Source organism: Neovison vison, chromosome 6 (genome assembly GCF_020171115.1).
Source record: "Neovison vison isolate M4711 chromosome 6, ASM_NN_V1, whole genome shotgun sequence".
Classification (NCBI taxonomy): Eukaryota; Metazoa; Chordata; class Mammalia; order Carnivora; family Mustelidae; genus Neogale; species Neogale vison.
In genome coordinates, this window is record NC_058096.1 from 219,679,111 (window position 1) to 219,697,400 (window position 18,290).

General features: G+C 45.1%; 1 protein-coding gene across 3 annotated transcripts in view; it reads right to left on the bottom strand.

Moving 5' to 3' along the window:
• Positions 1–18,290, bottom strand: part of ADGRE1 (adhesion G protein-coupled receptor E1) — a 53,970-nt gene that overhangs the window by 13,622 nt on the left and 22,058 nt on the right. For 2 of the 3 annotated variants that reach the window (XM_044255433.1, XM_044255432.1), the window contains 9 exons: positions 17,249–17,395; positions 12,621–12,761; positions 12,398–12,535; positions 11,164–11,252; positions 9,668–9,751; positions 4,298–4,475; positions 2,866–2,985; positions 1,554–1,759; positions 941–1,111 (listed from right to left, as the gene is read on the bottom strand). In XM_044255433.1, coding sequence (XP_044111368.1) covers positions 941–1,111; positions 1,554–1,759; positions 2,866–2,985; positions 4,298–4,475; positions 9,668–9,751; positions 11,164–11,252; positions 12,398–12,535; positions 12,621–12,761; positions 17,249–17,395 — 1,274 coding nt within the window. Of the gene's footprint in view, positions 1–940; positions 1,112–1,553; positions 1,760–2,865; positions 2,986–4,297; positions 4,476–9,667; positions 9,752–11,163; positions 11,253–12,397; positions 12,536–12,620; positions 12,762–14,982; positions 15,133–17,248; positions 17,396–18,290 lie in introns of all 3 variants that reach the window. The other variant, XM_044255434.1, reaches the window with a different exon arrangement.

The following is an 18,290-nucleotide window of genomic DNA, read 5'->3' on the forward strand; positions in this document are numbered from 1 at the left end:
CCATTCCCTGCTCGAAATACCTAGAGTGGTTACTGTTTCCTGCCCTGATCCAGGATGCTACACAGGCGTTCGGAGATGCCCCAACTTCTGGGAGTGGAAATGGCAAGTGGAGTCCTTCCCCTATTCACAATTAATCTTAAATTTTTGAGTTCCTTCTGTGACAAGGCAATATCTCACCAGCTACTCTCTATGATTTTGTGATGTGGTGGCTAAGAGAACAGACTACCGTTCTGCCAGTTCCTAGTTTTATGAGCTTGGGCAAGAAAGACACTTGACTGCTCCGTGCCTCTGTTTCCTCATCAGTTAAAAGAGGATGCAAACAGTAACCCTTTAGAGTTGTTGCAGGAGGAGTCAATGAAAATACTTGAAGTGCTCACAGCTGTGCAGGAAATGCACTGCGTGTTCCGTATGTCTTTCCTCTCCACTGAATCTACCCACTCACCAAGGCTCACTTCACATCCCATCCCCTCCCTGACTGCTTGCTGGCTCTCACCTACACACTTCTGAATTCCCATAGCACGACTTCTTGTACCATATACATGGTTTTGTGGAAAGAGACATTTGGAGCTAGACTATGCTGGGTTCGAGGCTTGTCTCGAGTTTCCTAAGCAGGTGGGCTATGGAGCCTCAGCCCCCAGCCTGTAAAAGGACTTGAAAACACTTAACTTAAAATAAAGGGTCCAACACAGTAGGCGCTCTGTAAATGGGATCTGTGATTATAATTGTCCCAGCATCTGCTTAGGATTACTTCTCATTTTATAAGTGCATGCCACAGCTTCCCAGCCAGGCCATGAATTCTCCAAGGGCAGAGTTATTGCACACCCCATCTGTCACCCATGACTCCCACAACATCCAAAGCCATGAGAGATGCACAATGGATATTTACTCAATATTTTCCCCTTGCATTTGGGGAGCCAGAACACAGAGAATCAGTACTGACCGTGAGCTCCCCAGAAGCCATGATGATGGCCAGGTTCATCATTCGATTACAGCTGCAGACAGTATGTGTCTTGGAAGCTTCAAGGACCACACAGCCAGAGGACATCCACCTACCACCCTCCAAGTTGGTGTCCCAGGAAACACAGATAGGGCTCTCAAATTCCTGCTTCGGCTGAAAATGGAAAGGCTCTGGTCACCTGAGGTGCTCTTTCAAACGGATTTAAGAGTCATTTGGGGCAAGAAGATGTAGGTGTGTGTTTGGGAGGGAAACGAAGTATCTCTGTGTGCAAGGAGGGAGGGAAAGTTCTCAGTATCAGCTCTGCCTCTAGCGCTGACTTGGTCATAGCTCATGTAAATAACGTTCCTCTAAATGTTCCTGCGTGAACATCACTTAATCTGAGCCCAGTCTTGCACAATGATGGATGGAAGAATAACACGTAGAAATAGGGAAGCCCTCCCTCAGGAGGTAGATTTGGGGGGTCAGCTTGAATTGCAAGAAACTGTAGGAGCTTGTCGCCTTCATGGGTCCCTATCAGAAAAGAAAGTTGAGCCCACTGGGGGATGGGACATTCTCCATAGGTAGATGGGGATTCAGCAGGAACCTCTTCACAAACCTCAATGTTCTCCAGCGTGTAAATGACTGGGTAAGAGAAGCCATCTTTCTTCTCCCCAGTCATGATGCCTTGTACAATGCGAGAATTCATCTTCATCTTCAACTTGCTCTGGAAGTTGGCCAAAGGGGTCTGAGGGTCTTGGAAGAAGCTCTCGTCTAAAAAAGACTCCATGCCCCAAAAGGAGACAAAAGCCACCCCAGTGGGCCCTGTGATTCCCACAAAGGCAAAAAAAAAAAAAATCATTTGTTCCGTAGTGATTATAGATGATGCAACACACACACACACACACTTTAATACCCCACGCACTCTGTACCCCACTTGCCCTCTCTGAGGATGGCAACCCCAGTACAACTAGTGGACTTCAAGATTGGTGACCCTCATGGGAACCATTCAAAAAAAATCCCGAGCTGCTCCCACCTGGAGAAATGTTGGCTACATTTAAAAATAAACTTAAATTTGTATTTTTAAGAGACAGTCAAACTGAGCTGTGGAAATAAGTTTGCCTCCTACTTTTATGGTTATTCTGGCTCCCTCTCTTAGGTAGGCTTCCCCTTTCAACATTGGTGGTCTTCAGGGATGTCCCAGGCCTGCTCCCTGAGCCCTCCAGACTGCAGATGGGTGGGGGAGTGGCCAACAGCAGTCCACAGGCTAATCTGGCCATGGCCTCTCTTGTATAAGTAAAAATGTGGCTACAACATGGCCACGCCCATCCATGCATGAACACCTTTGCACCGTGAGGGACTGTATTGCCCTCAATGCCTAAAATATCTACAACCCACCCTCTGCAGGACAAGTTTGCCAATCCCTGATACAGACTGGCACTGTCCACCAGCTATACAACATGAATCGCCCAGGTAATTTAAAGTTTTCTAGTAGCTACAATTTTTAGAAAAGCCAGAAACAAGTAAAAATTAATTTTAACGATAGTAACCAAATACATGCAAACAATGATCATTCCAACATATAAGCAATATAAAAATATGAATGAGATTTTTCTATCCTTCGTTTTTTTTTTGTACCAAGCCTTTGGACTCTGGTGTGTAGTTTTACGCTCACAGCCTGGCCACATTTCAAGTGCTCGCTGACATAAGAGGCTGCTTAACTGGACAGTGAAGGTCTTGGTGCCCCATTATTGTGAGGAAATCTATTTATTTAACATCTGACTTCCCCAGCTGATGGAAAACTCCCTGAGGACAAGGCCCTCACCTCACTGAGTCCTTCACCAGTCTGGGCACCTGCCAGTTGGCTGAGGGATGTGTGCCGACTGACTACACCACACCCACCCGCCTTGATTCTCGGTCCAAGTCAGTACCTGTGGAGTCAGACTCTTCGATGATGGAACATGCAATCTTCATCTCGTCCCCTTGGGCTTTCAAGTGAAAGGTCATGTTCTCTTCAGTGCATCCTTCCTTGATAATTTTGCTTTCAATTTCTAAAAGGAAATTGAAGTGAAAGGAACGTGAAGTGAAAGGAAATTGCGGTGAAGCGTCTGCCTTCAGCTCAGGTCACGATCCCAGCATCCTGGGATCAAACCCAGCATTGGGCTCCCTGCTCAGTGGGGATCCTGCTTCTCCCTCGGCCTGCTGTTCCCTCTGCTTGCGCGGGTGCTCCCTCTCTCTCCCCCCGCCTCTCTCTCTGAGAAATAAGTAAGCAAAAATCTTTAAAAGGAGATCAAAGGAGATAGGGAGACTTTGCCTGAGGTCACTCAGAAAGGGAGTCCTGGATTTGATTTCTGTCCAAAAAAGTTATATATACCTCATTGCAAATAACGAATAAAAAGGCCGGTTCATCACTGGGATGATCTTGCGCCCCTGAGGAGTGACAGGAGGATGGGAGCCCCAGAAAACTAAGAATCCCAGCAGGAGCTGTGGGAGCGAGATCTCACTCCAGGGGGGATGCATCAGGGAAAGATGGGGTTGAAGTCAACAGTGATGGCAAGCAACGGTCACGACCTTCTAGCTACTCTGCATTTAGACAAGTTTTCTGAAACCAAAGGGAAGAGGAAGGGGCTGGGGCAAACCCAGCAGACTGGACCAGGGCTCTGCCACTCACCAGCTGCGCCAGACGGAACAGTGACTTAAATTACCCTCTGAGCTGCAGGTCTCTCACCTGTGGCATGACCATAACTACGGGGTCTTCGTGAAAACAAAACAGGTGAGGAAACCGGAGGTGTCCTTTTAAAATATAAGCCAGATCATGCCATGCCTGTTTTCAGACTCTCCAGTTCTATGCCCTGCCCCCAATTTTCCTTCAGATGAAATCCCGAGTCCCTACATTAGTCTGCAAAATCCACCTCTCCCCTCTGTTTCTGACCCCTTCTCCTGCAGGCTCTACGATTCTCTACTTCACTTTGGCCATGCTGGCCTCTCCACTGTTCCTTGAACTCATCAAATACGAACACGGTTCCCTCCCCATGTAAGCTAGCAAGGTCCCTCCCACGTCTGACTCTCTTGAGCCAACTTAGCCCGGCTGTATTTTTCTTTATAGTACTTTCCCCATCTCATATACTGGCTGCATTTACTGTGGGACTCAGACGGTTGTAGAACAGAGAACACACTCCAAACCCTATCTGGCAACACTCTCAACTCAATGTCAGCCACTCCGTAAATGGGAGATGTTGTTCATATCCTTGGACTGGCTCTTCTGTGACTTCAGAGGTTTGAAACCACTGGGGAAATGGGATATGGGAAAGTGGTGGAGAATCACATCACCCAGGGCCCCGCTCCAAGCCATTGCCCTGTTACCTAAGTGTTCAGCCCGAACAGTCTGACTGACATTGGCCGAGGGGTTCAGGAAAGCTGCCAGTGTGCTGCTTTTCACACTCTCCAGGACCACAGTGGCCAGAGCAGAGGTCTCTTCTTTGGTGAAGTTGGACCATGTGGACGTTTGCTTGAGCACCGAGGAAAGGCTCTCAGCTGTATTCTGCAAGGAAAGGTGTTTGCATGCTGTGCACGCTCTCCCTCTTCCCAGACCCCTGGAACAGCTGCTGTTCCCTCTCCCTCCCCCTCCCTCTCTCTCCCTTCCACTCTCTCCTTCCTTTCTCTCTTCCTCCCTCTCCCTCTTTCCCTCTCTCTGGCCTCTCTCTTTCCCTTCTCTCTCTCCTCAATAGAGAGTGTGACAGTCTAGACCAATGAAGAATTAAAAAGGCATCTACTCAGCTTCTTTTTCCTGATCCCAAAGGCCTCCTTGGGCAAAGTGGTGTAGCCTTTATGTTTTTTTTAAAAGATTTTATTTATTTTAAAAAAAGATTTTATTTATTTATTTGACAGGGAGAGAGACAGCTAGAGAGGGAACACAAGCAGGGGGAGCAGCAGGAAATGAGGGAGAAAAAGGCTCCCCACTGAGCAGGGAGCCCAACATGGGACTTGATCCCAGGACCCCGGGATCATGACCTGAGCTGAAGGCAGATGCTCAACCGACTGAGCCACCTGGGTGTCCTGGCGTGGCCTTTAAATGAGCACCTGGAATAATATCGCGTGCACATAGCTCTGACCCAGTGATTTCTCCTCCTGGAATTAATCCTCCCAGAAATGCTTAAAAATTGTGTGTGTGTGTATACACACACACACATTGTATATATACACATTGTGTATATATACACACACACATTGTATATATACACATTGTATATATACACATTACATACAATGTACCTACATACAATGTGTATATGTGTGTGTGTATATATATATACTGAAATACATTGTATATATACATACACTGAAATACATTGTATATATATACATACATTGAAGTACATTGTATATATATACATAAAAATTATATATATAAAGTATATAGTATCTCATTTCACTGAGAAAACAAGTACTTTCATTAAAATGGTTGTACTTACGATATTATTGTTTCTGGCACATAGACATAAAAAGTAATCAATACTGTAAGTCAGGTATTGTGTCTTACACATGTTAATATTAGGAAGATATCTGTGAAGTAGAGACTATTGTGTCCATTTTTGGATGGGGAGACAGGACACACATCTAGGAGGTGGCAGAACTAAGACTTGAACCTTGGCAGGCTGGTATCAGAGGCTGAATCCTTCTAGTAGGTGTTCACTGAATGGCTTCAGAGTGTGTGTGTGTGTGTGTGTGTGTGTGTGTGTGTGTGTGGCATTCACCGAGTGGAAGGATATGGAAAGATACACATCCAAACGTTAACCACTGGATGGTCCTCCATCGATTATGTCTATGATCAATGTTCCTCCATTGATTATGTCTATGATCAATGTTCCTCCATCGATTATGTCTATGATCAATGTTCCTCCATTGATTATGTCTAGGGAGGAATAAAGGAAAGAACAGCAATAAAAATATTAATATTAATGTTGATACTATTCCGTTTACTGATTGTCAGTAAGTGGACTTCTACAATGTGACTCTGACCCCAACAAAACAAAAATATGAAAAGGACTCATGACTTAATAGACACAAAGAAGAAATTAATGGACTCCAGATAGATGGGAAGGAAATTAACTGAAATCCTGGTAGGAATACCAATTTCTATCTATCCAAACCGGACAATAAAAACATGAAAAGAGGGGCATCTGGGTGGCTCTGTCAGTTAAGGATCCAACTCTTGATATGGGCTCAGGTCACAATCTCAGGGTCGTGGGGTCCACCCCTGCATTGGGCTCCACACTCAGTAGGGAGTCTGCTTGAGATTCTCTCTGTCTGTCTCCCCTGACCGTCCCCCTGCTCTCGCAGGATAAAAACAAGTGCTTGGATAGTTAATAAACAATACCTGGTATTTACCCCAAAGATAGAGATGTAGTGAAAAGAAGGACCATATGTACTCCAAAGCTCAAAGCAACAATGTCCACAACAGGCAAACTGTGGAAAGAGACAAGATGCCCTTCAACAGGCAAATGGATAAAGAAGATGTGGTCCATATATACAATGGAATATTACTCCCTCCCTCTCTCTTTCTCACAATCTCTAAAATTAATAAATAAATCTTTTTTAAAAACATGAAAAGAATTTCAATAGAAACTGGATAACGGTACAACTTGATAGTTGTTCTTTCTGGAGAAACAGGATGCGCTGAGTTCTGTAACCGTATCCCAGTTGCAAGGCATGAGTATAAGGATCCTCCCCACCAACGCAGAGAAAAATCTCAGGTAGAATCATCCTGCAAAAATGTGGTCCTCGGTGGACCTTGGGGAGGGTATGTGCTATCATGAGCGCTGTGAAGTGTGTAAACCTGGCGATTCACAGACCTGTACCCCTGGGGCTAATAATACATTATATGTTAATAAAATATTTTTTAAAATCTTATAAATAAAAAGTTCTTGTGGGCTTTGAATCCGTTTAAAAAAAATGTGGTCCTCAGTTCTGTGGCTGAGGAAACCTCATTAAACTCCCTTTGAAATGTGAGATCTATTCTTAGCTGGGAACGCTGTTTTATTTCCTTGGGGAGGTAAAAAAAAAAAAAATCGGTAGGTAAACTTAGACTCCACGGGGTTAACACTCTTGTGTTCACTTTAGAAAGTTTTGTGATCTTTGGCATTCTGGAAAACTTTTTTTTTAAGATTTTATTTATTTATTTGACAGACAAAGATCACAAGCAGGCAGAGAGGCATGCAGAGAGACAGAGAGAAGAAAGCAGGCTCCCTGCCAAGCAGAGAGCCCAATGGGGGACTCAATCCCAGGACCCTGAGATCATGACCTGAGCTGAAGGCAGAGGCTTAATCCACTGAGTCACCCAGGTGTCCCTGGAAAACGGTTTTGAAAGGGTTTGGAACAATTCAACACGTTAGAGAAGCTAACTGATTAACCACATGATTTCACTACCCAAAGCGATTAGATGTGTGATAAATGTGTATTCAATATGAACTGTAAGAGAACACAGCTATTGATAAATGGTTTTGAACATTTAAAAAATCTGAATTAGTACATTTATACATTTGATTTATGTATTTATGTATTTGATACATTGGATATATGAATCCCTTGAAAGCATATAACTTTGCCTTTTAGGTTAGTAAATCTTTCTCATTAGATATTTGAAATTTGGAGGGAAATAAGAATATTCGTAAGCATAGTATAAAATGAAGGGAACAGGGACACCTGGGTGGCTCAGTGGGTTAAAGCCTCTGCCTTCAGCTCAGGTCATGATCCCAGGGTCCTGGGATCGAGCCCCACATTGGGCGCTCTGCTCAGCGGGGAGCCTGCTTCCCCCTCTCCCTCTGCCTGCCTCTCTGCCTTCTTGTGATCTCTCTCTGTCAAATAAATAAATAAGATCGTTAAAAAATAAATAAAATGGAGGGAACCTAATTAAATTTGTAAAAAATCATTCATCTATGGAAATTTAATCTGAAAACCCTATGAATGAATGTACACTTGATGAATAAATGTTTTACCAATAAATCAATAATTTATTATTAATTAATTTAAATAGTTTATTATTATTTAAAATTTAAAATTTTAAATCAAATTACAAATGCAAGTATTATTCTGATTTTGGTACAAAACCAACCAAATTTATTGATAAACTAACAACAGCTTTGAGTCCAACTTGAAGTCTTAAGAAAAACTAGGTTTTAAAACCTACCATTGTAATGGCCAAGTAATCCCGTCTCTAGGTTTTATACCCCGGAGAAATGAAAAATCAGGGACACACACTGCCTCCACCGGACAGACACACAGATGTGCAAACTGTGTATGAATGTTTACAGCAGCTCTCCTGATTATTGCCCAAAGCTGAGGTGGGGTCAGGGGAAAGAGGAGATGTTGGTCTCGTGGAAACAGCTCAGACGTCCTTCCCAGATGAATGGATAAACCGTGGTACCTCCAAAAAGCAGGCTAGTACTCGGCCATAAAAAGAAATGAAGCACCCATGTGTGCTTCACTGGGCATGAACCTTGAAAATGTTACACTTAGAGTTAAAAGCCAGACACAAAAGACCACATCTTGTAGGACTCCTTTTTTACAACATACCCAGAACAGGTACGTCTACCAAGTCAGAACCAGACTGGTGGTTGCCAGGGGCTGGGGGAGGGAGGCATGAGGACCAGCTGCTTTGAGGGTACAAGTTTCCTTTTGGGGGGATGGAGGTGGTGGTTACACAATGCTGTGACTATAGATGATGTCACTAACAGTTATACAAAAATAAGAATTGGAAAAAAAAGAATTGGAACTATTGATCAAAACCTTGATGAACCTCAAAGGCATTATGCTGAGTGATAGAAGCCACATCCTGGGGTACCTGGGTGGATCGGAAAATGAGACGCCTGCCTTCAGCTCAGGTCATGATCCAGAGGGGCCTGGAATCAAGCCTCACCCAGGCCTCCCTGCTCAGTGGGGAGCCTGCTTCTCCCTCTCCCTCTGCTTCTTCCTCTCCTTCTGGCTCTCTCCCCTGCTCATGCTCTCTCTCTCTCTCTTTCTCTCTCCCTCCCCAAATAAATAAATAAAAATCCCTAAAAGAAAGAAAGAAAGAGGGAGGGAGGGAGAGAAACAGAAAGAAAGAAAGTAAGAAAGAAAGAGGAACGAAGGAAGGGGCCACACCCCATATGATTCCATTTATATACTATTCTTGAAAAGACAAGACTCTAATGACAGAGATTTACTGGGGCTGGTGGTGGAGGGAGGATCTGACAATAAAGGGGAAGCCCCTGGGGCGCCTGGGTGACTCAGTCGCTAAGCATCCATCTCCTGCTCAGGGCATGATCCCAGGCTCCTAGGATTGAGCCCCCCCGCATTGGGCTTCCTGCTCAGCAGGAAACCTGCTTCTCCCTCTCCCACTCCGCCTGCGTGCATTCCCTCTCTCGCTGTGTGTGTCTCTCTCTGTCAAATAAATAAAAATAAAATCTAAAAAAAAAGGGGGGGGGGCAGGGGAAGCCCCAGGGAGAGTTTGGGAAGGAAAAGGAACTGCTCCATATTCTGATGGCAGTGGTGATTACACAGATGTATTTACGTAATAAAACTCATAAAACTGGACAGAGAAGGGCATACCTGACTGTATGCTACATTTTAAAACCTTATAACTGTAATAAATTACAGGATAACTTGGCCCATCAATTATAAAGAGGACTTTCTATACCCCATGTGTCCCCCAAGCTGTCTGAAGCTCAAACCTGATTACGAAGACTTTCTTGTTACCTTCAGAGAGACCTCGGCTGTCCTGTTTTCGCAGGCATCGTCCAGAACACTGAAGGTGGCATTTATTAATGTGCAGAAGGAACCCTGTGCCCCAGAGGAAGAGCATGAGTGAGCACTGACCCGTCGATGCCCCAGCATGCGAAGCACCCACTGGCCACCCAGTCCACCATAAGGGTGGTCCTAAACTCCTAAGGTGTCAGGAGGCTCTAGAATTCTCAGGAAAACAGAAACTCACCATTTGAACAGAATTGAAGCCACGGAAGCTTTCTCTTCAATGAATAAAAGAAACAAATGCAAAGAAACAGCAAAACTACTTGGGGGGGGTCAAAGATGGGGGAATGTATGGAAAAAAAAATCCAGTGGTCCAAATCGATTATGATTCAGCCACAAAGAGGAATAAAGCACTGACACCTGCTACAATGTGAATGAGCCTTGGAAACATCATACTCAGTGAGAGAAGCCATGCACACACCAAAAACCATGTACTGTATGATTACATTTGTATGAAATATGCAGAATAGAACAATGGATGGACACAGAGAGCATATCAGTGTCTACCAGGGGCCAGTTCCTCCAGGGGGCACTGGAGGACAATGTTGTTGGGGATACAGTTTCCATTGAGGGGATGAAAATGTTTGAGGGCTAGAAGTGATGATTGCACACCATTGTAGTATATTAATTGCACGGCAACAAAATTTATGATGTACTCTATGCTGGCTAGATGAACACATAAAAATTTTTTTAAATAAAAAATAAAGTGTTAGAATGGTGACGTTTTAGGTGTATCTCACCACACTCTTTTCAAAAAACAACAGCAATGGTTCCAAGTGCATGGGAATTCCCAAGCCAATTTATAAGCTCATCTTGAAAATTGTGACATCAATTCTTTAAAATGCTCGTGGAGGCTCGAGTTTCTGGAACAACTTTGTTGGAGAATGAGGACATCCAAATTCCTCTTTGCCTGGCCCAGGGGCTGTGCATCACCCCCCGACATCCTACAGACACAGCACCAGTACCCTCACTGGTAATGAGACTCCAACATCCTTTCTTCTTTTAGTGAAAGAAATCCCAAGTTTTAGATAGGCCAATGTCCTCCTTTCTCAGCTTTCCTTGAAGCCAGATATAAACAGAAGTGATACTGGGTTATACTGTTAAAGAGAAGAACTATGCCTTTCACTTTGCCCTACCCGCTGTCCACCAGCTGGAATGCAGATGTGATGGCAGGGGCTGGAGCAGCCATATTGGGCCACAGAGTGGGAGGCTTGTATCGATGATGGCAGAGCATTTAAGGAGCCATCCCATCAACTCTCCACAGCTGACACTCAGATTGTTTACAAGGAGAGAAATAAACTGTTATACAATTTAGGTCTCCATTATTTTAGCCTTTGTTAAAACTGCAAAACAACATCCCACCTGAGTGGCTTCTAGGGAATTTCTAGGAACTTCTAGAAGTTCTTCTAGGAAACTCAAGAGCTAGGAACATTAAAAATACTTACATGTTCAGGCTCCACTGCTGCTCCCACTTGGCAGAGCTGGACTTGTTCATTGTTGGGTATCACATCTTCTTTACACTTGAAGGGGATCCCTAGGAAGAAAACAAAAGCAACCAAGTTAAAACTCAACCACAGCAAGCTATGATTAAAAGACAAGCCTGATTTAATGATCCCCTGCTTCAAATCCATCCATTACCAGATTATATGACAGCCACACATTGAAACATCAGGGACACTGAGAAGCAGGAGACTGAGTGGAAAGAGCAGGTTGGCAAAGACCACCCAGCGCATGAGGCCATTTTTTATAATACTCCAAAGCAAACAAAACTAAGGGACATATTGTTGAGAAATGCATACATGGGAGGCATTTTTTTTCAAGTAGGGGAATTATAAACACAAATTTCCAAATAGTCCCTTCTGGGAGGACTAAGGGAGATCTAATGGGGGAAGGAGCATGTAGAAAACACAATGGCACTGATGATATTTTAGCTTTCATGTTGGCGAGGACCCTGAATGTATTCCTTTTATTATTATACTTCATTGCCTCCAGGTAAGGTACCTCTATTTTTAATGTATCAAGTCATCCACAATTTCAAAAAATTTAAACCATTCACTTCCCTATTGTTTTCAGGAAGAAAAAAAAAAGCTCTGAAATTCCTCACGTGGCTCACCAGTTCCTGCAGGATCTGACCTCTGCCCATGTCCTCAGGTGCACCTAATGCCATTTCCCCTGGTCCTGACTCTATGTTAGCCTCAGGGCCTTTGCACATGCCATAACCCATCACACTGAGCTCTCCACCCTTCATCTAGATAATTCCTACCCTTCCATCAAACTTCAATTTAAATGTTACTTGCCCTGAGTATATCAAATCTCATTACTCACTCTGAATCATACTATGATTTTTTTGGGAGTCACACTCCTTGTTCTTATGAAATAATAATGTGTGAACTCTCTACTTCTTTCCCTAGACTATAAACTACATGAAGGCAAATATCATGTCCATCACATCCAGGACTGAATCATCAATGACTAGTGCAGGGGCTGTTTGACTAATAGATGTTCCAAGAATAATTTATTGAATGAGTAAATTAATCAATGAGCGAATGAATACCTTGGAAAAGAGAGAATTGTAGATGAGGTAAAAGTAAGAGAAAGATCCAGAGTTTGAGTAGGTTAAGGATTTCACAGCCAAACCAAGACATATTCCATTGCCAAGAGACACAAAGAGATGATTACTTTTGCAGCTGAAGTTCAAGGAGCCTTCAGGATTGGGTTGAAAGCCTCCAATGCAGCTACAGCTGTAGGAGCCCAAGGCATTGGTGCAGACAGAATTGGGGCCACATGGTGATGGACCTTGGGAGCATTCATCAATATCTGCAAAGAACTTGAGAATATCAAACAACCCAGAAGAACCAGGAGATACTTCTTTCCAGGGATGTTCAGCAAATCCTCTTCTCACCTCTACAATGGACTCCTTGTTCTGTGAAGCTCAGCTTTCCATTACTTGGTGCAAAGCCAGGAGAGCAGGTGCAAAAGTAGCTCCCAGGCGTGTTGGTGCACATTGCGTTGGAAGGGCACATATGGAGGCACTCATCAACATCTGTAGCGTAGAGAATGGGCATGAGGCAGAGTTGGCCAGTGATCCTACAAAAGCCGTACTTCCAATGCATAGAGTTATCCCTAAAAAATGGTAGCCCAAGCAGGCACTACATTTCCCAGAACCCTCTGCGTCTAGGTGGGGCCATGTGATCAGTTTTCATGTTTAGAATAATAGCAGATATGACATTTGTCACTTCTGGGCCAAGGTGGTTGCAAAGCATATGTGCTTTCTCTCTTTTCCACCACTGGCTGAAACAGGGATTCCAAAGCCATAAGTGATATGAGAACCAACAGATGCAAGGAAATGGTGTGGAGAAAAGCTGACCACTGGCCAGGTATGTCTATATTGGGTAGTAATGAGAGTAAGAAATTTCTGTTAGTGTTAAGCTGGTGATTCTCAGCTGACGGCAGTGTGTCCCCTCTACCCCTGCTAGGGGACATTGGGCATTGCCTGGAGATATCTTTGGTTGTCGTGACTGGGCTGGGGGTAGGGGGTGATGTGGTAGGTAGAAGCCACAGATACTGCCAAACATCCTGCACTTCCCAGGACCGCCTCCCACCACAAAGAACTATCTAGCCAAAAACGTCAGTAGCACCAGAATTGAGGAATCCTGGTGTCTCACCAGGTCACTGTGGCACTGTGGGGTTACCTCTCCCTCTGGGGGTTTCTGAGACATAAGGAATATATGCAATAGAATGTCCTGGGAATAAATAAGCAGGAGGAAGGTAAGGACAACAGTTTTTATATTCCTCTGTCAATTCACAAAACAGGAGGAATAAATAGGCAAAATCCATTAGCAGCCTGGGCAAGTACACGGTGTGTTATACCGGGTATTACCATGGAGCATTGGGAGAAGTCCTTATGATATAAGTAGACTCATTTGGAGATCTCAAAGGACAGGATAATGACCCAGAGTTGGAAGGTCCAGGGAAGTGGTTTTCCTCTTGATGTCACAGAAAATATCTCTAACCAAAGAGTGCCCTTCTCTTAATAGGGATCTCCACACTGACAGACACATTTAAGTGTCTGCTAGGTGAACAATCATCAGAAATAGCACAGATGGGGGGCCACTGGGTGGCTCAGTAGGTTAAGTGTCTGCTTTCGGCTCAGGTCATGATCCCAGGGTTTTAGGATCAAGCCGCGCATCCTGCTCCAGGCTTAGCAGGGAGCCTGCTTCTCCCTCTGCCTCTCCACTCCTCTTGTACTCTCTCTCAAATGAATAAAATCTTTTTTAAAAAAGGAAATAGTGCCCACAGCAACTCCATATGCAACTAATCAACCATTGAACACTACATCAAAAACTAATGATGTGCTATATGTTGGCTAACTGAACATCATCATCATCGTCATCATCATCAGAAATAGCCCTTAAAAAATAGCACAATTGAAATTTATTTTGCATATGGAGCTGGACTAGCTGTGTGGTTTCAAAACTGTTTTGGCTGAGGAACCCTTTCTTCATGCAAAGTGAAAACTACTGAGTAGGCAAAACAATTAGGAGCAGTGATAGTCTGAGTGTCAAGGGGTCCTGGGAAGATGCCAAGCAGCCTGGAATGCTGTACCAGTTTCTCTCTACGGTCCCTCTCAGATTTGCCTCTCTGTTGTTCTCCCTCTATCAATGTCAGCAGCTGGTGAAGATCAGTGAATGAAAAGAAGAACATTTTTAATGAAAAGAAGCACACTATTGCCCTGGGAAGTTGGGGAAGAACAAAGAACATAAGACATGTTCCTTAGTAGAGTAGATCCTCCAAAGACGGCCGCCATCAGTGCCTCCGTTTCCTATGTGCAGGTCTTGTTCCCCCAGCGAGATGGGGAGTTAATTTCCCCTTCCTTGATATCTAGCCTGGCCCTGGGACATTGGCCAGGAGAACGTGGCAGAAGAAACGTTCTGGGACTTCCAAGCCCAGGTCTTACAAGATCCCAGTTTCTGCTTCCTTCCCCTTGCAGCTTCCCTTCCGGGAAACCAGCTGCCATGCTCTGAGGAAGCCCAAGAATCCACGAGGATGGGCCCACGAGGGAAACTCTGGGGCCCAACTGAGCTCCCAGCCAGATACCAGCACCAACTACTAGCCACGTAAGCGAGTCCATTTTGGACCTGGCAGCCATCCTAGTGACCCAGAAAGACCATTCGGTCAGCCCACAGGATCACGAGCAAGCACAGACCCTTGTTTGTAAGCCATACTTTTCAGGGTGGTTTGCCTGGCAGGTCTAGGAGCATTACCTACACATCTGAAATCCTCCAAACTCTCAGGGGTCCAAACAGCAGGTGAAAAGAACCCAGGCAGGCAGGAGCAATTGTATTTTCCCAGGGTGTTGATACAGATGGAATCCAGGCCACAAAGAGTTGAGTTCCTGGCACATTCGTCCACATCTAGGCGGAAAACCAGTCTAAGACAAAAGGATGAAGGATGCCTAGGGCCTGGCAGAGCACAACCCCACCTAGACCGGAGCCAGTGAAGCTCCTGGGCTCTGCTCGCACCCTCCTAAACTCTGCTGAAAGGAAGGGCAAAGAGGCAGGTCTGTGACTCACACAGAACTCCTGATGAGGCTCTCTGCGGCACGAGATAAAAATCCAAACTCCTCCTCAGAACACCGGAGACCCCAAGAGTCTGGTCCCACCGAACCTCACCAAGCTTATCTTTCTAGTCTAATCCCCCTCGTAATTCCTGATTCGGATTCACTGGTTACCTGTAGGTTCATGAAGGCTTATTCTCTGCTCCCTCAGCCTGGAACTCACTGGTCTCACTCTTTCTGTCATAAATCTCAACTCCTTTCCAAGGAGTTGTTATATTATCAATAACAATGATTAAGAAGCGTCTGAGTGGAGGGCGCAGACAGCCTGGGCTCAAAGCCTGGCTCTGTCCCTATAGTCTGTGTGTTACTGGGAGCTGTGCACTGAATTATTCACCACTCTGCACATCAAATTCATATGTTAAAGCCCTAGCACTCTGTGGTGTTTGGACATGGGGCCTTTGCAAGATGATGAGGTTAAGAGGAGATCTGAAGATGGGATCGATGCCCTTCAAAGAACAGAAAGAGACACCAGAGCTCACTGAGGACGCAGCATGAAGGCGGTCATCCAGAAGCCCGGAAGAAAGCCCTCTCTGACTGACCATGATCTCAGACTTCCAGCCTCCAGAGGAGAGAGAAAATAAAACTCAGTTGTTAAAAGGGCCCCATCTGCGGCATTTTGTTCCAGCTGACTAATGCATGGACAAGATAATTCACCTCTGTGCATCTCAGCACCATCATCTGTCAGATGGGGACAGGGACAATACTCGCCCCACTGGGTTGTTTGGAGCATTAAATAAGGTGCCGTCTGGGAAAGCCTCAGAAAAGAGCCCGGAGGATAGCAAGTCTGAGCTAAATATTTGCTAACTAAAATAAAAAATTAACTGGTGACATGTTGAGATTTTTGTGACAGGTGCCGAGGGAGATCCTACACGCACCTGCTCAGGAAATGCTGCCGGCAGCCCCCGTGAGGTGCACACCAACATTATTTCCGTTTTCCAGATAAGGAAACTGAGGCTTCACGGTTATTGCATAGCCTGTGAAAGGCTCACCCAGGATTTAAAATCAGGCTCTGTCTGGTTCTAGACTTGTTAGAGGACCGCTTCCCAGGCTGTCTTGAGTCAGAGTTTGGGAATTTGGGGGTTAAGTCAATGCCGGCCCTAGACAAGCCCCCACCCTGGGTTGCTGGAGGTGGCAGCCTCGCATGAAGGCAGTAAAGCATCATGGTTAGAGCACAGGGTCTTCAGACACACTCGGCAGCATTCGGAACCGGACTCCCCTGCTTCCTATCTCTTTGACTGTGGGAGCGCTGTTCCAGCACAATGGAGGTTCAGTTTCCTCATCTGTAAAATGGGTATAAAATATACTGATACCATCAGGTTGTTGGGAAGACAGCGAGCCCATGAGTGGAAAAGCACAACACCTTGGCTGGGATTCTGACTCCCGGCTTCCGTACCTGCTGTTTCCTCCTCCTGGAACACCCTTCCCCAGATACCCAGTATCTCACTCCCTCACACCCTTCACACCTTTCCTCAAATATCAGCTTCTCAGCATAGCCGTTCCTTACCACCCTATTCGATGTAGACCTCAATCTTCAGCACTCCCTGTCCACTTTCCTGCCTTCTTTATCTCCTCCAACTATTCCTGGCACACTCTATATTCATGATTTTTATTGCTATCTATCTCTGCCAACTCTGGAAAATGAGTTCCAGGAGAGCAAATAATTTTGCCTCTGTTGGTCACTGCTGTATCCACCATCCCTAGAATAGTACCCGGCATACAGAAGGTGCTCATGAAATATTTCCTGATGAGTGAAGGAGTAAATGAATGAAGGAAGGAAGGAAGGAGTGATTATTGGCTTCAGCTTAGCAGGGGAGGGCTTTGAGCTCAGCCCAGACTCTCAGACCTTTCCCCTACTAGGACTGTATTTGCCAACAGACTTGGATCTTGTTCCCCAACAGATCTCTCCCACCTACCTTCACATGTCTCTCCTGGGCCCTGGATGTTCCTGTTGCCACTGCTAGATTCAAACCCCAGGTTGCAGACACAAGAGTAGCTTCCAGGACTGTTGTGGCAAGTCGCATGCTCTGGGCAAATTCCAGGATCAGCACATTCATCCACATCTGATCAGTGGAAATGCAAACCCAAGTCAAAATGGATTAAAAAAATTAGAACAGAGTCCATAGAGAACAGGAGTCTGAAGACAGACTTGCCGTGCATGTTCTCCCTTTCCCCCTCTTCTCCCTTGCAGTTAGGCATGGCCGTGAGAATAAATTCTGGCCCAATGTATGTAAGAGGAGAGTGGTAAATAGCCCGAAAGAGTAATGACCATAGACATGGCCGTCCTTCTTTACTCTCCCCATGGCTACACCATGGGATTCAGATGGTGCTGTGCAATGTGACTTTTTGCCACTCCTCTTTAAGATGTGAAGCTTGTGTCCCCACTCCTTGAATCTAGCTGGCCTTTGACTTCCGCTGGTCAAAAGAATGCAGCAGAAGTGATTTGGTGCCAGTTCCATATGTAGACTTTTAGAGAAGTTCTTTGCTTCTGCTCATTCTTTGGGATCCTTGCTTCCTCCATATGAACAAGCACTAGACTCACCTAACAAGAATGAGAGACAAAGTAGAAGAAAGATGGAACATCCCAGATCATTCCCCTGGCATGCGAGGCAGCCCAGCTGAGATGAGCAAAGCTGGCCTTCAGCTGACCACAGATACATAAGAAACCCAACAGAGACCCAGGAACTGACCAGCAGAGCCCAACCTAAACTTCCAATGCATAGAAGAGAAAGCCAAATAGATGGTGTTCGTTTCTAGCCACTGAAATCAGGGTGATTTGTTACTCAGCTATAGCTAACTGCTACAAGTGGATCAGAAAAATCAGAGAGGACTTCAAATATCTCTCAGTCCAAGCCAAGGGGATGTGATAAGGGCTTGATCACTCCATGCCTTGATTGATGGGGTCACCCTCCCTCCAAATGAGCATGGAGAACAGTAGTACTGCACCACACTCAGGAA